The sequence below is a fragment of the Centrocercus urophasianus genome, unplaced genomic scaffold (genome assembly GCF_019232065.1).
Source record: "Centrocercus urophasianus isolate 14NV4802_14NV808 unplaced genomic scaffold, USGS_Curo_1.0 seq_18, whole genome shotgun sequence".
NCBI lineage: Eukaryota > Metazoa > Chordata > Aves > Galliformes > Phasianidae > Centrocercus > Centrocercus urophasianus.
In genome coordinates, this window is record NW_024884733.1 from 2,440,845 (window position 1) to 2,465,414 (window position 24,570).

The following is a 24,570-nucleotide window of genomic DNA, read 5'->3' on the forward strand; positions in this document are numbered from 1 at the left end:
AATTTGAAAAAGGATGAGAGCAATGAGAAGAAATCTTTTTTGTGGGGGGCTTTTTTGTGTGTTTTTTGAAGTCCTGTCTCATATTACTTAAAAGTTACGACTGCTGGGAAGCGTCCCTCATTTCCCTTTTCCCAAGACAGTACTGATGGTGTAGGATGGTCAGAGGCTGGCATGGGGCAGCAGAGCTTGGAGGTGTCCTCTGTCACCTCAGCTCCAGAGTTGAGGATGAGCAATGTGGAGCATCCTAGGGCCACTTCAGGCTTCCCATGGCTCACCCTCTGCAAAGATTGGCTCAGTTACTCTTTTTCAGCCTTTCTGCCCTTTTGTGCAGAACACTCACCAAGATGAAACTCTTTTGTGTCTAGATGCACAGCACTGAGAAAAGATTGATGTTGTACAGTATCCCCTGTATGCAATGATTCGGGTCAGGCTGCAGCTACTGATCATCATCATAGAATCCTCAGTGTCAAAAGGGACCTTTAAAGGTCCATACTTTGTGATTTCTTTGCTTCATCACTTGCTTGAAGTGACAGTTTGTAAGGCCGTGATGCAGTTCTGTGTGAAAATCTTGGGCAAAGGGAAATCACTGCTGTTCCTTCATGATTTAATGCAGTTTGTTTCTGCATGGAAGACCATATGCCCCTTTGTGGTCTCTATGTGGAAGAGACCAGAGTTGTCTGGTAATTTACTCATTTGCCATGGAAATGAGTTACAATCCAATAGAATATTTATATTATATTGCCAAAAGTATGTGATTTACGTCTGCCTTGAATACAAAACAAGAGGCCATAGAAGAGAAAAAGATCCAACCCTCCCAAAATTCAGCAAATTTTAAGTTGGGATGTGTTCTGTGTAGGGTTGAGTGAGAAGGAGACTGCTCAAGCCTTCGTTCAGCTGCCAAGGGAGTTCCCAGTGTATCTCTGGCAGCCGTTTGCCCGACACAGCTACTACTGCTTCCAGGAGCCGGAAGCCCAGAGGCAGTTCAGTGCAGTGCTGAGTGACTGCGTGAGACACTCCAACTACGGTGAGTGCAAAAAGGAATTCTTCCTGCACCTTATCTACCCTGGGAGAGATTTAAATAGCTGTTACAGTAAAAAAAAAAAAAAAAAAAAAAAAAAAAAACTGTGAAAATGTATGAAAGATGTTCAGTTTTCAGTGCCTCGAGAAATGAATTAACATACACTTTTTCTAGCTTTGCCAGGAGCTGAGTTAGGTTGGGTTTGAGCTGCACTGCAGGAAACTCAAATAGAAGCCATGGGAATTGCTTTGAAAGCGACATTCCCCTTGCTGTCAGTTCGTGCAAAACCAGTATCTTGGTGCAAAATCACAGGAGATGCTTAGTAAACATGGTATGTTAAATTCTCACCTGTGTTTGCAAGCTTGACAAGTGTGGCACAGATCTCCTGGACTGTGTCTGTAAAATGATGAGAGAATGTGGACTCTCAGTGCATTTTGTGATGTCTTTTACATACACCATCGCTGATGAAACACTTTCTGGTTTTGTTGGGTGCTGAGATGACAGTTCAGGCCTTCAGCCATGGCAGAGCCTTGTAAGAGAGACGTGAGTTGTGTGTAAGGCATGGTGTACGTTGCTTTGCACAAAAAATTGTTTTAAATCTCACTTTCTGGGTACATTGGGCTAGAAGTTTTCTAGGCATTGTCAGAAGCAAAACAACTTGTGACTTGCTGGGATTATATGGGCTAGAAGTTTTCTAGGCATTGTCAGAAGCAAAACAATTTGTGACTTGCTGGGATTATAAAAGTAACATTGTTCCTGTTGAACTGGAAAAGCATTTGTGAGTTGGAACCTTCAAAAAAAGAAATACTTTTCTGTTTTTCAGATGATTGGTTTAATGTGATTTTCCTTGTTTTTCTTCGAGCTGACCTATTGGTGTCCAGGTTCCTACATGCCTGTAGTATTGGTTTCGAGTCCCATCTGCTCTGCTGCCTTTGATTGCAGATTAAAACACAGGAATGTCTCCAACAATTTCATCTACTTTGGCCTGAAAGCCCATGCTTGTAGATAAGTGAATTGAGAGTACAATGTGTGACGGGTCTGTTTTGCTTACAGCAGTTGCTCCCTGTGTTGTTTTTAGCCATGACTTTAGTTTTCTGGTCATCATCTTCACCCTATTACCCTCAGACAGTTGTCTCATGCTGTCCTCCCTGGATTCTTAATTTCTTCTCATCTCCGCTGCCAACGATATCTCCAGTCCCCTTTAAGACTGCATTCCCATGATGAAAACACACATTACTGTACTTTGAGGCAGTCCCGTAGGATGCTGAGTACTTTGCATGGTGCTCTGTGGTGGGTGATGGCAGGCACTGCCTCTGTAGGACGTGCAGGACTCCCAGTCCCTGCACTCAGCAGGTGGTGTATGCTTCCCTGGCATGCTCTGGGCCCCCTTTGCTGTGCTCATGCTGAAGCTGGAGAGCCACAGCAAGCCTTTCCAGCACTGCCAGCCTTGTACAAACCAGGCAGAGCAACTCCAATGCAAATCTGTGTAGGTGTGGGGAAACTGAGGGCTAAAACGATGCGGTAACGATACCAAACATGGCGACTATACAGACTATTTCAGGAGTAGATTAGCATAGGCTAGAGGCATCAGTCTAGAAGGAGCACACCTTCATCTGGCACTTCCAAATAGTTCAAGTCTGTAGTCTCAATAAATACTCCCTGCATAGCTGGCAGAGGAGCCTGCATTCCCCTGATGTGCCCAAAGGCAAAGCCTGCCTCTGTGATTTATGGTTCTGATTAGCCTGATTTCACATGTGGTCATACAGAAAGTGCTCTGGACTTTGGGAAGCCACCCCTTTTTTCCTCACCAGGGTTTGGTAAGTAGATGGGGATATTATCAAGTTTTCCTGGCACTGTCAGTCTTCCATGACTTGAAGCCTGTTCGTGAGATTTGGGTTTTTCATTTCCTTCTTCTGGAGCAAGTGTAACAGGCTTGACAAAGCTTTTGGCAGCCTTATTTTTTTTATTTATTTATTTTTTTCCCTTAAAGTTCAGCACATTACTCCAGGGGACAATTCGGAATTGGCAAGAGCTGGGATTCAATGACCTAACAGGTCTTTTCCATCTCCAGTGCCTGCAAGTCTGTGTTTTATTATATTTCATATGGCTCAGCTGATGCTCATTTATGCATCTGTTCCAGGATTTGTCCCTCTCAGCTTTTTCTATGGTCAAGTTGTTACCCAACCAAAGTGACACTGGAGTACCTTTAACAACACTCATCCTTCCTATCACACTATTTCTTCTCAACAGACTGGGAGATAAAGACAGTTTGGATTAAGACCTATTGTTTCACTGGTAAACTTGAACAGGTTTTTCTGGCTAAGGAGATGGGACCCAGTATTTTCTTGATTTCTTGGACTCGTACCATCTGCTAGAAACCTAAGTGCTGTCAATGGAAAAATGATCACTGACCTCAGTAACCCTAACTCTGTGCTTGAAGCAAATGATCCTCCCAGTTTGACTGTGGAGTAGAACGTAGTGGGACAAGGAGCAGCGGCCAAGGCAGCATTCTCCACTTCTCTCCCCTGCCAGGGCAGACTTGGCAAGGGTAGGTGAAAGGCAGATGTAATGTCTGATCAGAAGGTGCCTTTCTGTCTTTTCTGTAAAATAGCACTAGGAGTTCTGGAAAGGAATGTATCACACTGGGTTTCAGCCAAAAATTCAGAGAAGTTTTTAGTTAGACTCTTTCTCCCAGGAAGCAAAATTAAATGCTGCTTCTTTCTGAACACAAACCTCAAGTGAATCAGCGTGTGGTTTTGTCATGGGAGCTGCCCTGGGATTCAGCCATTGACTCTTTTCTGAGTCTCTCTTTTTAAATAACTGGTCCATCCTGTGTTTCTGGGTTTTCTGGTCAGAGCTCATGGTCAGAAGAATAATTACAAAAGTGGTTGGATTTAGTGATTGCTACTTGCAGGTATGAGTCAGATGCATGTGCTGTGGGTTTTTCCTTCCCCTTCAAATTTCCTGTTGTGTTCAGCTTTCTTTTATCCTAATTGATAATGAGTTCAACGAGACAATGTTTTCATTCATTGTTGATGGAATGAGGAGACGTTTTGCACCATTCTTGAGTACAACTCAGGTGAAATAAATTAAACAAGCTTTAAAATGTACCTAACCCAACCAGGACTGGTGCTGAAATTATTCTAGGTGAACAGGATGTGTACACAGAGATTCCATTCGTTAGCCCGATTCTGAAAGTTGATGGATAGATTAATCTGAGCATAGAAATCATCCAAGTTCCGTGATTCATCTGGGCAGCTCCCGTTCTGCTCTTCTGCAAAGAGCTTTCGTGATGCCTTAGGCTTTGCAGAGGAGGTCAAATGCTTTGGGGACCTGAAGTTATGAGGCTGTGTGATTCAGGGCTCCTTGCTGAAAGCAGCAACGCCCAGGGAGCAACAGCAGGATCCTGATGGGCTGAGGGGCATAGAGGAACTCAGAGGAGGAGGCCCAGCTCACAGTCCCAGTGCCAGAGTGCCCAGAAGCCTACCCAGGCTGCCACTGCCTGAATGAGGACAGGACTTGCTGTGGGATGCAGGGGAAAAGCTCTTGGGGATTGTGTAAAGCATGTCTCAGGGTGTCTTCCAGGAGGCTGGGAACGTGTGAGATTTGTTATGGGATATTTAGGGGAAAAAAAGCAAAGGTGGGAAAAGGAAAAGGCTGTAGTGAATTGAAGAGGAACAAGCGTGGGGTAGGTGAGGAAGAAAGAGATGGAAGTGACAGTGAGGTGCAGACAGGAGGGTGGTGAGCCCAGCCAAACCCCACACTTGATATCGCCTCGGTCTGCCTGCCTTTTTACCGACCTCCACTTGTAACACTTTTCCAGGGTAAGGCTGCTCTCTGTTGGGTGTGTGCTGGGGTCCCGAGTGCCAGCAGGTAGGAAAGGAGCCCCGGCATCATGGGTACCCTGCAGGTTTGGAGTGCCAGCTCCCAGCTGGACGTGTGTGACAGGTCCCTGTGCCAGCTGTGGGAGAAGGGACTGCAGAGCACAGGGACTGCCTGTGCAGGGCCAGGGCTGGTGAGCCCTGAGTGCTCTCCTGATGGAATTCCATCTGGTGTAAATGTCCATTAGCTTCACTCACCAGCAAAACTGAGTTCAGGGTATCTGTCAAGCACGAGGGGAGGCATAGGAGCCTGTGACCATAGAGACCATAGGGCTGGGACTGGAACTGAATGATCTGAGGTCTGAGCCAGATGGTGAGGAGATGTGGGGGCCTGGAGCTCGTGCTGGGGGTCCAGAGGCCTGGGCCAGTTGTGAGAGCTGCAGTAATTGGGGTGCCAGACCTGGCAAACTTCACATAAGCTGTACCTGCCGTCAGTACCCTTTTCTGGCTGAGCTTAAGTCAAATGAGTATTAAAACTTGTCTGCATCATTTTTGTGTATGACCCTTCTCTTAAATTTTTTCTTCTAGGAACAATAAAGGCTAATAGGATATTTGCACAATCTGTGTGTCCTGCTCATTATCTCAGAATTACTTTACAAAAGCTCCATCAAAAGCTTCCTTCCCTCCAAACTTCCCAGTCTTTACCAATACCTTTGTAATTGAAAGCATCAGTGAGCTGCATTAAAGGACACTGTGTACAGCTCTGAAATGCCGTGATTTCTTTCTCACTGAGTTTATTACCTAAGGCAGAGGATATGAAACATTGTAAAATGCGTATTTGCTGATTTCAAAGCTTTTTGGTGGTTGGAAATGAAAGGATGAGTTAAATTAGTTAAATGACTTGAATATGCATATAGAGAGATAATGTTCAGGGGAGGTCTCTAAATATAGAGTGTGGATCAGCCAAAGAAATGCTCATTGCTGAAGAGGCTTCTTCTATGCCAGCAAATGCAGAGTCAATAGTAAAACGTGGCGTAGAGTAATAATATTTGGTGATGTCTCTTGATAGAGATAATTCCACATACAGAGAAGGCACAGATCTCTGGCACAGTGCTACACGATTAAGCTTTCAGCGTTTGTTAGTCAGTTTCTTGTGTTGTAAAACACTTGCAGTAGGTTCCCAGGGTATTCATAATGCCTTCATTGTTTCTGCAAAATTGAAAACTAAAAGTTTAAAATGGCAAATGTGCCAAGTCAAGAAATAACTGTCAGAAGAAGATGCATGTGACTATACTATATATTCTAATATCATTTTCATATCAACTTCCTGATAGAAGGGACAACATGAAGTGCATTTTTCTGCCCATAGAACCTTTTTTTGACTTTCCATCCCCAAGTTTTGCCTTAATTTATTCTTGGGTTGACCAGGAGGAGCTGCTAACCTTTCACTCTTACTTTTAGAGCCCAAAGGAACAGCATGAAGCTGCGATGCAGGAATCAGGTTGGATGGAAGGAATAGGTTCTGCCCCAGAAGGCGATGGGCATGGAACAGCCTCCCCAGGGCAATGAGCACAGCCCCGAGCTGCCAGAGCTCATGGAAATTCTGGACAATGCTCTTGGACATATGGTCTGAGGTTTGGATGGTCCTGTGTGGAGCCAGGAATTGAACTCAACAGTCTTTGTGGGTCCCTTCCAACTCTGGGATGTTCTGTGATTCCAGAGAGTTCTTCTCAAGCTTCTGTCGAGCTCAGACCTTCATCAGCATGAGATTTCATGTAACACTTAGTTTTAAAAGCTTTCAGGTTTTTAAAGAAGCTGTGCTTGAGTTGAAGTGGAGTGTTGAAGTGGCTTCATTTTAAACTCCCTTTTCTTAACCTGCTATTTCCAGATTAGACGTGGACTGTGGCATGCAGATCATCTGTTTGCCATTATCTCCATGGTCCCTCCACTTCCACCCACAGTTTGGTCTTATTTTCATTCCCTCTCCATCCCCATTTTGTTTTTGGAAAACAGAGAAGTGGTGAGAGCTGCACCCCTCCCATTTTAGGGGGCAGGTTGCTAGTGAGGTGCCCACCTCATCCCCAGCAGTGAAGTGCTGTCAGTGCCAGAATAGCGGTAATGAGGGAAATGTCCTTCATTTTTCAGTTCTTTACATTTTCATGCCCTGTAAATCAGACAGAAGTTTCTCCTGAATGTTTCTTTCATTATTTTGTCACTTTATGAGGTCTTTTCCTTTCCCTGTATGAGGTTACCAGCTACTGAGTTTCACTTGGTATTTGCTGTTAAAAGGGAAGAAGCCCAACCGGTTGGTGCTGCGGTGCAGGGAAGTCTGTGTGATGAGAAGGAAAATACAACTAGCTAATTTGGGGAGATGCAGTTTCACTTCTTGTTTTTAGATTCTTTCATCTGGTTTGATTTCACATCCGTTTCTTGATAAACACCATCACGACACAGGAAGCTAAGGGACTTTCAAAACTATATCCTGTTAATTAAGTCTCCAATTAAGCCATAAATAAAAAGAAAAGAGAAAAAAATAGAAAAGTTCCATAAATAAATGCATTAGGCAAGGGATGAATACAAAATTTCCTTTTAATCTCACACTGCACACTACAATAGCAGAACTGAGACACCATCAGATTTTTTCCTCCATCTCTGCTGTTTTGGGTTGCCACTGGCTGGGCCCACATTTCCTTTTTCAGCTCTAAATTTAGCTGACAGGTGTTTTTCTCATCATTATTTCTGTCGTTCCAGCACTATGTGTACATAATGGTTTGCCAACTCTTGGGCTGTAATTCAGAATAATTACTGAAGTGCTGATGAAGATTGAGAAGGTGATATTAGATGCTCAAGATGAAGATAAGGTCGGCTGTATCAGGAGAAATACTGTCCTCCTTGTCCACTTTCCTCTCTTTGCCATCCCTTCTGCATGCACCTCACTGTCCCTAAATCTGGTGCTGGACTGCTCATCTTTATCCCTAAAAGCACGAATCCAAATAGGGCTTGGAAGAGGTTTATGAGTCTTCTGTTGCAAATGGGATGGCTTTTCTCATCTGGAGAGGGCAGGTGAAGAAAAGGAGTTTCTTTTTCGGGTATCATTTTCAGAATTATCTCCTTCCAATAATGTGCAGAAGGACCAAATAAAGTAGAACTGAGTGGGAAATTGCTTTGATGACCACAAAATACCAAAAACACCTTTTTTGATGTTAAAGTACAGTAGCTTTCTGCTCTGAAGGTTTGTGTGATACTTTGTGGCTGGGCAAAAGCACAGTGCAGGCAGTACATAGCACTTCTCCTGTCCAACTCAGACCTGGAGCTTGCTTTTTGACTTGTTAATTCAATCACTTGATGGTTAACAGGGTGAAATCTCTCCTTTACCCCATCTGAGTGGCTGAGGTGATGGTTGGTCTATTCCGTGTCTCTCACTTGACGCACAAGCCCAAATATGTGTTCAAAACTGGGGTGTAAATGTTGGTGGAAGTATCAGCATCGTCACAACTTACAACACCACTTTGCAGTGAAAATCTCTGACAAGATCTGCAAGGTGCTAAAAAAAAAAAAAAAAAAGAAATGTTTTAGAAGAGAATTTAGAACTTGCTGTATGATTTGCTTAAAATGAGACTATTTTTTCCTTATACAGGGTGTCTTCCGTCTGTGACATCAGTTCCTTCAGTCAGCATGGCTTTGGCTTTTCCAGTACGCCTCTCTTGCTTGTACCGTGGTTGGGCTTTTCAATTAGTGGGAGGTATATTCATTCTGAAATGCCAAGGTGATTAATGTGTGTAAAATCTTAATTGAAGTGATGTTCTTGCTACTTACATCACCTCCCACCGTGGTCTGATTTTTCATTTCTAACGTAGTACAAAGCAGGAGGTGGTGCAGAAGAGGCACTGCCTTGCAGCCACCCCCTGAGCCTATTTTAGTAGCTGTGAAGAGACTCATTGGTGCAGGTGGAAGGCTGTATTTGGGCTGCAGCTTCAAAGGTCAGCGGTAGAAAAAATGATCATCTTTACCAGGAGTGGTTTGTAAAGCACTTGGGTATTATCGGAGATGGATGATGCTGTGGTTTAGGCAATAAAACCCCAGGGTGATGCTCCTGGCAGAGGGAGGTGCTACTTTGAGCAGCTTTAATACAGGCAATGCATGCTGCATAGCACCCATCTGAAACTCTGGTGTAATGTTTCTCTGAGGGAGTTTGTGCTGCAAAACTTTATTTGCTATAGATGCAGAGTATTATTGCAGGGTTGTATCCTGTTTGGAAATGACCTCATCTTGCTTCTGTTAGTGGTTAGCAGTTTTGTACCACATGATCTATGAATAATACACCGCACATAGCTCTCCGGAAAACATCAGAGCTGTGAGATTGATGCCTCTCAGATCAAGCTGTTATACTTCACTTCCAACTCAGTTTGGGATAATAATATGACAGCATTCATTTTGTGAAACTAAACTGTGTGTTCTTTTGTTCAGAGATATATCTCTGGGGTGTTGTAGCTGCTTACCAGCCCAGAGCAGGCTGTCATCCCATGAAGTGCAGTTCCCCAGTCCTCCTAAATTCCCCACATTCAGGAAGATGAATTCACTTGGATTTACTTAGCCCTTGGGTGAAGTTCTGTGTGTCAGGACTGTTTTGTTTGGTTTTTAAGAGACAGAAATATTCAGGACCTCAGCTTTTGGAGACTATGGCCATTGCCTTCCTTAGCAATTTTCTGTAGTACAAGCAGTAGCTCTTGAAATACCTAAGAACTCAGGTGACTTCTTTTTGCCGTCTGATAAGGAGATGATGGCTTGGTTTTGCACATCTGTTCATAACAACTTCTGGGCCAGGACTCTCTCTTGGCCTATTCTCTGTGTCCATCATTTTCCATGTGATGATATCGCTCATGCACCACCTCGGAGAAAGTTACTCATCATTAACAGAAACTGGATGAGCAACCAGCAGTAACTGCTGTGGTTCTTAGCCAGAGCAACTGAATCCCAGGAGGGTATTCTCTGAAATAATAGGAAAAAAAAACGCTACTGCAGGAAACCTGTGCTGGATAGATCATTCATAGAGAGGGAAACTGCTCTTTGGTGTTCTCACTTATTTGTATTGATAGGCATCCCCTAATAGTGGTGTAGGGAGGTTGGTGGAATCATTCTTTAACTGCAGGAACATCTCTGACTCCCCAGTGTTCTCCAGATGCTTTCACCCAAATCTGTCGGCAGTTGGCAGTGTGAAGCTTTCTTCAAAGTGCCACTACGAGAGCTGGCCGCATCCTGCTTATTGAGATGGCTAAGATACCACACTTCTGGAATATAATAGCCCTTTCTTTCTACAGCCCCCCTTTGCTTTGGAATGGATATTTTCTGTTTTCTTTTTTTACCAGCCTTTGTTTTAAAAGGGCTATTTTTTAAAAGAAATTCAATTAGAAAAATCAAATAGATTGTTTTTATTATTATTGAAAAGCATGTTTAATGGAAAGCAGGGGAAACACAACAATCTAAATATGTTCAAAAGAAACAGATGCTGGGGTGAGAGGAGGATGACTTGGAAGAGGAAGGGAATTGGGAGAAGTTTGACTTGCAAATCTTATCACAGAAACTGTTCTGTTGAGGGTGATGTCCAGTACAAACAAGAAGTGGTGGAAGCACCATCTTTTGAGACTGCTGAAACCAAAAGTAAAACACTGAAAATCCCAAATATTATTCAGCTTTGTCCACCTCCTACTGCTCTATTCACAGCCTCCCAAGAAGCACAGCCCTTCACCAACACTGTAGAGCCAGAGATTTTTCTTGTCCCAGGAAGATGCTACATAAGGGGATCAGCAAGGGCACTGCCATCGTCTAAGCTAGGTTTTCACCAAGTAGATGAGGGAGCAAGAATGTTTTACTGTGAGGTTATATGAAATTAAACAAGGTTTCTAATTTAATTAATTAAATTATTAAGGAAGTAGAGAAGAGCCAGGCTGACTGCACCACCATCATATATAAATACTACCATTGCTATAAGATTGCTTGGCATCAGCTGTGGCATCGTCCACAGTTACCTGCAGGAAGAATTCAGGACCCATGTGGAAAATAACATCCACTGACTGCAGAACCAACCTGTCCTCAGCCTCCAGCATAGGAGCATGCACAGATGTTGGTGCTGCAGGAGGCAGAGGGAGCAGGATGGACTGCTTCTGAGTTTTGGAAGTCGAACGATGGGCGGATTGTCAGGATCAGCATTTCTTTAATTAAAACCTGTACTCTGTGAGCTCAGGCTTCTGGATTCCGTGTTAGCACTGGTTCATCTTCATCTTCTCTGGGCCTCAGCTATTTGTTAAATGTCAGCCAAAGACTTAGATTGCTCTCGGTGGCCTTAGCTAGCTTTGGTAAAGTACTTTGTCCACAGCCTGTATACCCCTTTATTATTATTAACAACAAAAGTAATAAATCTAGCGTAACAAAAACCCGTAAGGGAGAGGGATATTTACTGGATTGCAGTTGGGGCACTCTGCTGGTTTTGAAGAATGGCATGCACGGTTTTTACACATCGTAAAATATCCTGACTGCAGCTCCTTGGCCCTGAGCAGCTCCACGCTGTAATGCTGCTGCTGCATCCAGAAATGAGCGAGGCCCAGTTTGCAGGAGGGATGCAGGAGGGAACTGCAAACTGTTGGTGTCTCAGCGGAGCAGATCACCCCATAAATTGTGGGAGGTGGAAAATTCTTGCTGTCTGGTTACCGCATCTGACCACAGTCCCACCAGGAGCTGCAGAAACATTTTGCTGAGCTCCCCAAACACAGCCTTTGCCACGAGGCTTTATGAGAAGCACAGGAATGAGCCATGCTGCTGCTTACATGAAGACTTTGCTTGTTGACTTTGCATTCGTGAAGGGAGTAAACGCTAAGCTATCTGTCTTCAGATACCTATCCCTGTTCCTGTGGAGTCGTGACCATTGTACTCCTTTTTAATGCTGCAGCAGTGAGCCCTATTCATAACAGTGATTGCCCAGAGGGGTGCACAGGCTAAATTGGGTATTGAAAAGTGTTTTAACCTTCAGCATAGCAGCCTAGGGGATGTATTATTAAAGAGGTACCTATTAATTACAACCTTCAGTTGTAATTAGGGAAATTGCCATCTGAGTGATTAATCATCCGATGCAGCAGTGTGTGGTACATGCAGTTAAGGCGCTTGAATTGGAATGGTTGAACACAGATTTCCTATCATCCAGATTTGCTGAAAATCCACACTTTTAGCGCCAGGCAGCGAGCCCTAAGGCACTTACTGCCTCTGGTAACAGAGTCTGTTTCTAGAAGGTTTTGCACAGAAAATTTCTGTGTTTGACTAGGGTAGGACTGGCCAGTCTATGACGCCAGGTGAGGCTGAGAACAGCAGGGCAGCTAGTCCATGCTGCTGCCTTTGGGCACACGTGTGGGAGCCTGGGGCTGAAGGTGGCCCATTACTGCTGTCTGACCAGGCGTCTGCTGGGTGACACCAAGGAGCTGTAGTGGGTAACATGAAGAACCACATTAAGGGACAGAATTCTGACAGTGGCCAAAACATTGGATGTGACCAGAATTAGGCATGGGACCTCCTGTGTTATGGATTTGGCACCAGGACTTCATCGGTGCCCGCTGCGCTTAGTGGGTGTTGAGGAGCCTGGTCCTTTGAGCATCATTTCGATCAGCAAAGGTTTAAGATTTATTTTTGGAGGGACATACACTGTGAGGAGGCTCGTGCCTACAGGCAGCTTTCTGCAGCACTGAAAGCACTGTGCCTTCGTGAGATAAGTGACGTGGGGAGATGCAGAAAGTCACGGTATTTCCAGTTGTCTTTTCTTCTTTTCAGTAGGAGCTTTGCAGCAGTTACTCTGTGAATGAACTGCTTCTGTGTTATGTTTATAAAAGGAATGCACTGTTAGCAGTATCTTATCTGCATTTGTTATTTGAATTAGGCTGCAGGCTGGGGTATGAGAAATAGAGTCTCTGTGTGGCTTTTCTTATTTCGAAATAAAAGAGACCAAACAGAATTTTGTTTTGCTCTCCCCAAACAAGCAGATGTTCTATCCATTAGCAGCTGGAGAAGCTGCTTGGGGAACTTTCCAAGTGCAGAGGAGCCTGTATTAAGCACGTAGCATCAGTCTGGGTGCCCGTAAAGTCTCACAGGCATTATGCTGGAGGACATTCAGTAAACTTTACAGCTTGCAATGTTGTTGAAGATTTATTTGCTAACTGCTTCTTGTCCAGTGACAATTAAATCTTTCTGTGCTTGGCTCTTCCCTTCATAAAGAGATAGAGCTTGAAGGTGGAGCTAGAAGCCTACGTGTGTGCATACAGGCTACCCAAAAGGAAAGGACAGTTTTGAGGAGGGCAGCAGCTGGCCCAGGCAGAGGAGAATAAGGTACATCACACATGCAGAGCAGATGTTTCCAGCTTGCTGTGGTTGTGGAAGCCATGTAGATGACACAAGTAGGAAAGTAGACTGAGGTAGTATAGTGATTACTGCACAGAAAGAAGAGCGATCTTTGTTAAGGTGTGCCTTTACATATAGAATCATAGAATCATAGAATGGCCTGGGTTGAAAAGGATCACAATGATCATCTAGTTTCAACCCCCTTGCTATGTGCAGGCTGCCTACAGCCACATCCAGCCTGGCCTTGAGTGCCTCCAGGGATGGGGCATCCACAACCTCCTTAGGCAACCTGTTCCATTGTGTCACCAGAATACATAACCTGCTGCAACCCAGGTTAGCTTCAAAGAAACCTGGAACCAGAGGTAATAAGACACTGCACCAGCACACAACCCCCACACATCGTGTGAGAGTTGGAGGAGGACTCACAGCCACTGCTGCATTGAGCTCCCTGACATGCTTCGGGTTCTACAGCAGTGGGTGCAGATCCATGGCTTGTGTTAGGCACCAGCTGCATCAGGGGAAGCCCCAGAGGGAAGCACAGATTGTCCTTTCTGCAGATGAGCAATCATTCCTGACACAATAGGGGTTTGCCACCTGCCCTGCTTGCAGCTGCAGTTTCTGCTTCCATCTCCCATGCACCATTCTCTGTCTTGCACGAAAGCAGGTCTACTACCCAACAGCTCATTCACTGTTTGCCTTGCTTTGCCCTGCTAGAATGCAGCTGGCTGCCAATCTGTCCACAACCTTCTAGCCTTTCCATAAACTGCTAGTTGTCTTACACTGGTTCTTCCCTCCTGAAATCCTGCAGGATGTGCACTGCAGCTCCTTTCATCTTGGGTACAGTTCCCTTTTCTCAAGACATTTCCCATCAATGTGCCTCTTGTGTCCATTGCCAACAGCTTCTGCGCAGTCCAGCGCTGGACAGATCTGCTTGCTCAGTGCGTTATCTCTGATGCAATCCTTTCCTCCTATGGAAAGCGACAAAAATTGCTTACATTAAAGCAATGACAGTAGGCCTTGAAAGGATAAAGCTTCCTTTTTACTTTGAGCTGTATTTGCAGTACGACTACCATAACTGTGGTGCTCTCTTGTGCTTACTGACACAGGAAAGAATGTGTGATTTGGGATTTTATGCTACTTACAGCCTGACACCGTTCCCATGAACTATACAGAGAATTGCTCTTGTTTTTTAGCACCTTCCTCCCACTTTTCTGTGGGTCGGGAACAGTGAGAACAGAGCACTCCCTTGAGCACGGGGTTTAAAACTCCATGATCTGAGAGCAGAGACTTGTCAGCACTGGCAAATCATCACCTTGGCAGGTCCAAGATGCAGCCCTTTGGATGCTCTGCTGTCCCTTTTGGTTAGGAGGGAGCACAGCTGTGGAGAAACAAAACATGTGAGTCACAATGGGAGGGCTGAAGAGCTGCACTCTCCCTTCCTCCAGCTAAGCCTGATCTAAACATTCAGAGTTTGCTTTCAAGAGGACAAAAGCTTTCAGATGCAGCACTCCACCAATTTTACAGGTGGAGTACTCCATTCTTTTGTCCAAGCTGCCATCAGAGGATCTTCTCTTGGCAGCAAGCAGCCTGACTGTACAACTCTTAAAATGGTATTTTTGCATCCTGGTTTATGATTTGCTATTATAAATGCTATAAATTAAGGAAGTAGCACTGAAAAAGAGATTGAGATTTTATGTGCCTTTTGTTCTCTTGGTTGATCATTGTGTGGTGTTGAAGAAATCATTTAATCTCTCAGAACCTCTGAGTATTTGCAAAACAGGGGTGGTGCCTACCAGCTGGTAAAATGCAGGGAGGAGATAGAAGGGGAGTTAACATAGTGTTAATCTTCCAAATTCGCTATAATTTGTATAATCCCTCTATTGCCCTTGGTGTGCATGCAAGCCTCCTGTAAAGCTTTTGTCTTTAGAAACTTTCCTGAACACATCAAATGCATGACTTTCTTGTCAGGCAAGGCTTGAGAATTTAATCTCTGACTTTGCATAACAATTACTTATACATACCAGCATCTTCAAAAGCAGTATACTTACCTTTGATAGAATTAACATTGTTCTTCCCTCCTTTCTTCCTAGCATGCACACAATAGTACTTCAGCTGATCAGTGTTGCAACTTGTTAACCTTGCAGAGGAGACAATAAATTGTCATGGCTTTGTTGTTCCCCTACAATAATAATCCTCACGGTAATCCTGAAGCTGTTACTCAGCATGGGCAGCACTTGGATTCCTGATCTATTTCAGCTGTGGTTTTTCAGCCTTCTTTAGGTTTGCCAAGCAGCCTCATTTCTTTAGAGAGCTTTTCCACCTTCTGAGGCAGAGGAATTTCTCCCCAGATCATGACAAACTTGTTTTGCTTCATGATAGCTGTTACAGCTTTATTTAGGTGTGTTTTTGCATGCTGTCATGTGAAGGAGACTGTTGACTGCAAATAGCTCAAAATTCTTGCAGTATGGAAAGAAGAAGTTGCCAGAGACAGAATTTCCATGTCATGGCTGGCTCCCTGGTGTTTTAGAGCAAACTAGCCTAGCCACTTGTTTGCAGGTGTTTCAGTGCTGCAGGCTCCTCTGTACAACACAGTGTCTGCAGGCTATCATTGCAGGCTGGGGACGAGCTACCATCTAGCAGTAGCACCCACAGACAGCAGCAGGTAATTCAGAGCTGGGGTTAAACATTCCTGAAATGTTGGGAAAAAGCACAACAGTTTTGTTAGAAATTTCTTAATTGGCACAAGCAAAAAACTTACTTTGTCCCGTTGTTATTGCTCATGGAAAAAATCTCCTATTCCACAGCAAAACAAATGAAGTAGAAGAATATTGGGGAATGGTAAGTCAGAGTTCAGCAATTTCTCAAGGGCCCACATCGTGCTGTCACTGAGATAATTATCAGTATCTTACATTCTTAATTGCTACCTTAACTGAAAGCAGAAGCTCCCAACTGCTGGCCCTTCTACATGCTGTCACCGTTTGCCCCTATGCCATCTTATCTCATTCATAAGTATAAAGGGATAAGCTTTCAGATGTTACTGACTGCTTGTCAGAGTATACCACAGACAGAGCTCCCTATAAATTGGTTGTCTTTTACTCTGTTTTGCTCTGCACTAACTGTTAATAGTGTTGGTTTAATTTAACATTTTAGATGAGACAGTTTGTATCTGGCAACATTATGCTTCTGAATCTTCATGGAAACTCAAAGGTCTTTGAGCACTTAGGCTGAGTAAATGATTGGAAAATATTTCTCTGGTATGTGCATGGGACAAGAAAGTGGATTTTAAAAGGTGTTTAGTTTTATTAAAGGCTATTTGTGTTACCTTTTCTTCAGATTTTCTCAAGCAGACCACGTATGAAGTCGAGGCGTTCTTAGAAGCCATTCAGTTCTTCCGACAGGAGAAGGGCCACTATGGGACATGGGAAATGACAACCGGCAGTGAAAAGGAGGTAAACCAACGTCTTCCTGATGTGGGGGGCTTTGGCTGCCGCAGCTATGAGAATAGAGGCGGTTATAAAGCTTCCTGGGGAAAAAAAGTATTTAAAAATGAAATGCTAAAATGCAGGAAAACGCAGGCAATCCTTGCTGTGTGCTGCATCGGGGTGTGCTCCGTCTTTCTGCCTTTTCTGCTCTTCTGCAGATAAGAAATGTATTTTCTTCTGTTGCAATTGCCTTCGTAACAACAGTTTCCAGTTCCTTGTGGTCCAACGCCTCCCAGTGCCATCAGAGGAGATGAGGCTTTATGAAGAAGGGCAGCCCCACGTGTGTTTTGAAGGATCTCTTCATTTTGCTTTTCCCTATTCTTTGCAAATGGAGCTTTAGTCCTGAGCAGACAGGCCGGTAGACCTGCTGCACGTGTGCCAGCCTTCTGAAGCATTGCTCAGGAGCAATTACACTCAGAATGCCAAAGATTGGTGCACTTCAAATGATACACTGAGCTCAGGATCGAGGTCCATACTCAGGCACCTGTGTGAGCAAGTGGAGCACTGATGGTAGCTGAAGTAACTCTGCTGATCCCTCTAGCATCACCCCAAATATATTTTAGCGTGACTGAGACATTATTTGGGCCCTGGTTTATGTGTTTTTTTTTTTTTTCAAAGCACTCAGCAGCGAACATTTACTTTCATACCAGCTGTTGGGTGTTTTCCTTGGTGAAGTACAGTTTCCCTTTGGGAAGATGGCAAAAATCTGATAGAGCTTTCAGGACGCAGGGTTTTGTTTTAAGAAACCAAATTATGCATTTAGAAAAAGTAAACCTTGGAAATGCTGAAAAACGTGGAAAATGAGGAAGAATCTATAAGCAGCATCTTTCCCAGAGCCACCACACTGGGGATCAGTTTCTGCTAACATTTGACAATAAATGCCATAATGTAAGGAGTTTCATTGTTCCAGTGGAGGGACTGAGTTTTTCTCTTCTTCCTTCCCCCCCTCACATTATGGATCTGTTATAGCACTAGTTTCATTTTATGTTTTATTTTGCCTACTGCTTGCCAACTCTTTATTCACAACGCATAAAGCTCAAGAGGACCATAATCAGAAGACATCCAGACTAGTTATGCTATTATCCTCTTAGCAGTATTTCATTCTGTAAATAGAGTGTGTTCTCATGCCTGTTTCGACTGAGTAAAGAATTGTTTTAGGCAAATGTCCAAGCTAAGTGAATGGTTTGGAGCAAGCAGGCTACAATTTGTTGCTGTAAAAATTTCTGCAGAATGCCAATAAATACATTTACTGACATTGGTTTATAATGGCAGACTCTCCACAGGATGTGCTAAAGCAGTCATTAGCTCATGCAGCTCTGCCTAGGTACTGCAGCATGGATTTAGCAAAACAATTAGCCAGGAACTCTGCTGAAGAGCTGCCAGAGTGCTGGGGAGTTGCAGAAGAAGTTTCTTTCCCTGATTTTGTTTTTCTTCTTTTTCTTTTTTAATATTTTATTATTAACAGAGGATATGTTGAATTTCAGGTGGTATTTCTGTAGGTAAATGCTGAAAAAGATCAAAACAGCAAAGGTTTTGGCAGTACATGTTATAGGCAACAGAACAGCCACACAGTGAGAGCACTGCAACACCATGATGTTCCAGCATAACTCTGTTGATCAGTACTACGTGAATGTAGAATAACTTACTTGTAAATCAAGGGATTAAAAAACCTAACCCCCCTCTGGTGGTTTTTTTTTGTTTTGTTTTGTTTTGTTTTGTTTTGTTTTGTTTTGTTTTGTTTTAATTTCTCCATTTTATGGTGCTCCAGTTTGGGATATTTGTGAGATTCCTCTTAAGCAATTTATCCATCGAGGGTCTCAGTTATTCCAGTGGTTTTGACAGTGATTTGAGTCGGCGTAGCTGAATCCACAGGGGCTGCAGCATAATTTGTAAGTGCTTCAGCTGCATGAAACAACACTAGGTTGTTGCAAATCACAGAAACATTGTACTAATATACGTTATATTAGTACATAGGATATTCGGTATTAAGTTTCTGTAGGGATTGCTTTATGCCAAGGAGACACGTTAAGACCTGTGGCATCCAGGCAAAGCCCTTCTTACTCCTGCTGTCTAATTTTCTGTCATTTCCCAGTCATGTTCCCAATGCATGGTTGGTTTGTTGATAGCAGGAAAGGAGGAGCACATCGCCACAAAGGGAGCCTTTCTTGCACTTACAGAGCCTTTTGTTAAGGGTAACAGCTGGAGGAAGCAGTGTTGCTCGCTGACTTCAGTGTCAGCTATGGCTAAAACCCATTCAAGAGGCTGTAATGGGAGGTTGACTGTCAATAAACACAGGCACAGTATGCATGATGAAAATATGACATTGCACAGTGCATTTGCAGTCTCTGTCAGCTCAGCCAGTGGCTGGGTGCATCGGGACAGTGATCCTTTGAGGACTGTGCTGGGCATCATCAAATCTAGAAGAGGTGGCTTCAAATATGCATTCGTTTAGCATAACCCTGTTCCAGTATCACTGGAAGGGAAGGAGGACAACACAGTTTGTGAGACTTTATTGACACTGTTGAGCAAACCAGTAATTCTTCACCCAGATAAAGTGAGGAGTGTACAGAACCTGAAGATATATTTTGTTTGTTTGTTTTTTATAGAGTTCCCATGCCTCTTGTTGATTTACAGGATATCCACCACACCTCAACTTTCAGGATGCTGTGAGCAGCTTTATATGTGCTGTACAGTCAGGACAAATGAAGAGCCTTGATGAAAGGTTTATGTGCCATTCTGTATAGCATATGCACAGTAGTATTGCCTCTGTCATCATAAGTTAGCAACTGGGCCTCTGTAACTGTGGGCCAGTACAAATATATACTGGGGCAAGATCTATGAACAGAAAATGAACACATCCAGAAGAAAAAACAGATTTTCCTCCCTCTTCTGAATTACAAGTAGTGACTGAACAAGACAAGAGACTGAGGTCCAAATCAAGACACTTTGTGTAGAGGAAGTTAAGAATCCAGCATGTCTCCAGCACTGGTTGATGCCTCTGTGGGAAACATGTTCAGAGACAAGATCAGCAAGAAATAGAAATGGGGCTGATCCTGTAATGAATTTTTTCCTCTGCAGTCCCAGTGAATCGTCTTGTTGGCCATGATAGGAAAATAGAGGAGAAAAGGTTTTGCAGCTTTCTCAAGTCACAGATACAATGTTTGCAAGTGCAAATATGGGGAGGACAGGTTAAACTCTCATAAAAGATTTGTGCCTGTGACTGTGTATGTATGGCCAGCTTGGTGCATCCATGTGGGACGAGCAAGAAAGGATTTGTCATTCAGACGTAGGTTGAGGAGGAGCAAAACCTGATGGAAGTGCAGGGCAAATGATTCAGGAGAAAGCTTGGTGAGAGAGAGTTTCTGAAATAGGGGATGGGGGTGAAACCAGGAAACTGCCTTGCACTGCTTGATTATTTCTGCATCGAGGAAGGAAGACCTTCCTCTGTGCAAAGGGAAGGCTATCAAGAGACCTGCAGGGCCAGAAATAAGTTAAAAGGAGATCTCTGGAGGTCGTCTGGCCAGTCCCCTGCTCAGAATAGTTGTGCAGTTAAGCTCAGAAGGTAGCCAAGGCTGGAGATGGCACAACTTCTTCCCATGTCCACCCTCACGTGCAAAATTTTTCTTAACAGTTGCCTTTCGCTGCTTGCAGCTGTCATCTTCACCCTTTCCCTGAGCACCTCCCAGAAAAGTCTGCCTCTGTCTGCTCAACACCCTCCCATAGGTAGCAGTGAACAGATGCAGATGTTGAGTTTGTTGACCACCAAGATGTGTTCTTTTGCAAATTTGCTTTCCAGTCATTTGTTACCAGCCTGTACTGGTACCTGCAGTTGTTCCATCCCACATGTTGGACTGTGACTTTGTTTTTGTTGAACGTCGTGAGGTTTCTGTCCATTCCTTTTTTTTCAATCTTGTCAGGATCCCTCTGAACTGCAGCCTTGCCCACCACCATATTGACTGCTCCCCCCAAACTGGGAGCATTTGTATTCTGGGCTGATATCTTTTCTTTCCGATTGGAACCAGCTGCAAGCCCAAGTTTCAGCTTAGTTACTGAGCTCAGAATGAGTGATGCATCTCCTCTGAAACCACTGGGCCCTGCTGCAGGCTGGAAAAGTTAGAAGTTTAATGACTTTTCATTACTCTTTGCTGTATTGAAAAGTCATTAAACTTCTAACTTCTGTTACTGACAGGGAAAAGTACTCAGTGTCAATTTAGAAAAATACAGCAATGAAAAATAGACAATATGCTTAAATTATCAAAAGCGACTGGGGCAATGATAACTTTTCCTTAGTTTTTCTACGTGCCAGTACAGACGCTTGAAAGGACACTTTATGTTAAAAAAAAATTGACAAAATGAAAGTTTTCCTGTATTTAGACCAGCATAGTTGTTTTATTGACAAAAGTAATTGCTTGAAAAGTTCTTCACAAACTCCAGCAGCTTTTCATTATATCCCTTTTGCCTCAGGATTAGCCTGGAGCTAATGAACCTTCAGATTGTGTTATACTCATACTTTTTGGGGAACAAAAAATCAGAGTAGAATTATTTTATCTATCCCAATTTCTGCATTATATTTCTGTCCCATACTCTGATTTTCCTTTGATCTCTTGTTCTTGTGTGAACTGTGAAATCAGTGCCTACAAGGAACAGTCCTAGAGAACCACACTGCTACCTCCACATGTTGCTTTTTGGATCAATTAGTGTTCTGGTAGAAGCATCCTTTGGGTGCTGAGTCTTTCGGCATCTGAGAGGGTGTGAGTGGCCCAGAGCAAGGTCAGCTAGGGGAAGCAGCAGTCAGTGTAACAGCTTTTCACGTGTTTTAGATCCAGTTCCTCAGTTCATATCAATCATTTTGGCTCCTTTGGTTTACACACCAATTTTATAATAGCATGCAGTACATCTGAGTGGTCATTGTAGTTCAGCGTCTTAGTTCCTCCTTTATCAGCAGTTGCACAGTCTTTCAAAGCTTTTCAGAGAAAAAAATCTTCATATGAAATTCAAAGAACTTCTCTCAGTCACACCTGATGTGATAAATACGGTCCTCCTGGCAACCTGGGACAGCTGAGCTGTTCTAAGTCTGGAGCCCCTGTATTTACACATCATTCTCTGATGGGAGTGCTCAGTTTTTAGGTGAAGAACAGTGCGTGAACTGGTCATTTTAATCTCTCAATGTAGATCTTGAGCAACCTTGTGATGGAGGAGCTCCTTCCCAATCTTCAGACAATGATCCTGCCTAAAATGAAAGGAAAGAGGAATGACAGGAAGCGAGCCTGGTTTGGTGTAAGTACGGGTATTTCCAGAATGGTCAATTCTCATACTAATTGTCTGTATGTGCCAATTCTGATCTTCACTTACTTGTTTGAATTCAGTTTGTAGAAGAAGCTTATAGCTTAGTCCAGCAGCAGGTTGCAGAAGGATTGAGTACCTTGAAAGAAGAGTGCAGAGATTTTGCAAAAACTCTTGAAGGCACCATTCGCTCCGACATGGATCAGATTCTGAACTCCAAGAACTTCTTAGCTGGAAAAATCAAAGGTTAGTAGTGGAACAAACATGCTGGGGAGCAATTCTTTAGTGACAATTTCATCGGCTGCTGAAGCACACTTAAACCAGAGGGCTTCTTAACATGATTTTAAAGTAATGTGAAAAAGATGTATAATTTGCTATGAGTATAAAAAGGAGTGCAAAAAGTAGGCAGGCATCAGTTGATGTCGCTTGAGTTAGTAAATAAATAGGTGATAATTTTGGAGCTGCTTTAATAAAACTGGAGATGTTATGTTGGTGTTCACACATAACAGCCTAGGATGCCAAGGTCAGTTAAATCCTTACGGAGGCATCACAGCCATGCTTTGTGCAAACCTCTGAGCACTAATCAGTACTTGGAGCTTCCCTTTCCTTGGCTTTCAGTGCCCCCAACCTGCTACTTTGATTAGGTGGGGCATAAGAAAAGACATTTCATTGCCACTCAGAAAATTCTTAACTCTCATCACCATTGTCACCACCAAAGAGAGGTAACTCCATGGAAGCATACAGAGGCATTTAATCCATCGTGAAGCAGATTGGTTCAGATTACTCTTTTCGCTGTGTATCTTAGTGGCTTAAGTTATGTCCATTGTGTGTATTGTCTTACACTCCAGCCACCGTTTCTGAGCCTGCCCAGAAGTGCTGCACAGAAAATATCCAACCCTTCCTCACATCCATTTTGGAGGAGCTCATGGGTCCTGTGAGTTCTGGGTTCACTGAAGTTCGCTCACTTTTTGATAAAGAAGTTAATGAGATCATCCAGAACTTCCAGAAGACAAATGATACCACAAAGCTAAAGGAGGTAAGACAAAAATGCAGCTGCAGCCCTTCACATGAGCACAAGGATTTTCTATCTAGAACTTGACTAACAGCAGAAGTTGCTTCTCCAGATGGGAGTACATTGCTGCTTGGTTTTGTGGTATAGAAAATCTTACATTCTCTATTAAAAATTGGGTTTGTGTTGCTTTTTTAAAAGCACTGTTCTTCCTCCACTGGAATACAGGATATGGATCAGCTTATGAACCTACCATTCAATTCTGTGAAGATGGAGCCCAGCTATCTGAAAGTGAATCTCCTCCAGGAGCTCCTTCATGACCTCAAGAGTCGCTTCAAGGTGTATCACGTTGACTTTGTGGTTCAGAGGACACAGAACTTCATGCAAGAGGTACTGTAAAAACCAGTTCTTCCTTCTGAGAGAACAGGTTAGATTTGTCCTTGTAAGCTGCTTCAAAGTAATCTTCATAAAGAGCTGTGCAAGAGGCTCAGAATATACATCAGTCAAAGTGCAGATAGCTAAACCTAAGAAAATCACAGCTAGAAGCTCATTTTCATGCTTATTTAGTAGGATTGCATGAGTGTGAGCCTTAAGGTAAGACACAACAAGTTTGAATGGATCATCTCTTCCCATGAACCTTCACATTCTGAATTCTCAGTGTCTCTGCACCCCGAAAAGTTGTGTTTATGCTGATGGGGATAGCTGATTTCTGTTCCCCAGGATTGATTTTTCAGGAAGGGTCCTAAATATTTTTTACCAAAATAGAATGTCTCCTCTATCATAGTTTATTTTCTGACCAATATGAAATAAGGTAATTAATGTCAAAAATTGCCAATTGCTTTGCTATTTCTTGGACATGGCTTTAAGGGACTGTGTCATTTGATATGAAAAAGGAATGCCTCCTCTTTTTCCTCTCAGATGTGCATTGGTATGAGCTTTACTTTTATTTCTTCTGGATGATTGGCTGGAGATCTATTAAGACCTATCCAGCAGGCTTCTTTCCATTGCTAGAGAGCTGGGCAGGTTTGGCTTTGTTGAATTTGTTGAATCCTGTGATTTTAATCCATTGTTGAGAAACTAAGTAATATAGTTGGTCATCTTGTGAAATGGAGCTGGTCTCGTTATGTGAGGTGGGAATTGTGGACAAGGAAAACAAGTTTCTAACACAGTACTGGGATAAGGTTTTCCCAGAAACAATTCTTCTAAGTACAGCAATGGTCAGCTGCCAAATAATTAATTAGAATTAAAATTCTGATTTCGCATCTGAGCCTCTTAGGAGAATTATTCCAAAATGCTGCTCAAACAAAATGTCTTTGAGTAAGTGAAGATCATAAATAAAGACAAAGAACTACGCAGAAAGTACATCCCATACAAATCCAGTTATGATTCAGGTTAGTTGGTTTTTTTGTTTTTGTTTTTGTTTTTTTCCTGGAGGGAACATGAGTGAAAATTCACGATAAATAAGTTAAATGAAAGCAGAAGTTATTCTGATAATGCTCTTACTTCTTCTCTCTCTCTAAGAGGCTATTATTTTTCTCATAAAAATGGTAACTAGTTTCACTTTGTGTCCATGGGTGTTTA

General features: G+C 43.2%; 1 protein-coding gene across 1 annotated transcript in view; it reads left to right on the forward strand.

The window, feature by feature from the left end:
* NIBAN1 (niban apoptosis regulator 1) overlaps positions 1-24,570 on the forward strand; it is a 60,459-nt gene that overhangs the window by 26,841 nt on the left and 9,048 nt on the right. Inside the window, exons 5-10 of the mRNA XM_042819906.1 lie at positions 857-1,024; positions 16,549-16,664; positions 21,870-21,974; positions 22,064-22,226; positions 22,829-23,016; positions 23,218-23,379. Of these exons, the coding sequence (XP_042675840.1) occupies positions 857-1,024; positions 16,549-16,664; positions 21,870-21,974; positions 22,064-22,226; positions 22,829-23,016; positions 23,218-23,379 (902 nt within the window). The remainder of the gene's footprint in view (positions 1-856; positions 1,025-16,548; positions 16,665-21,869; positions 21,975-22,063; positions 22,227-22,828; positions 23,017-23,217; positions 23,380-24,570) is intronic.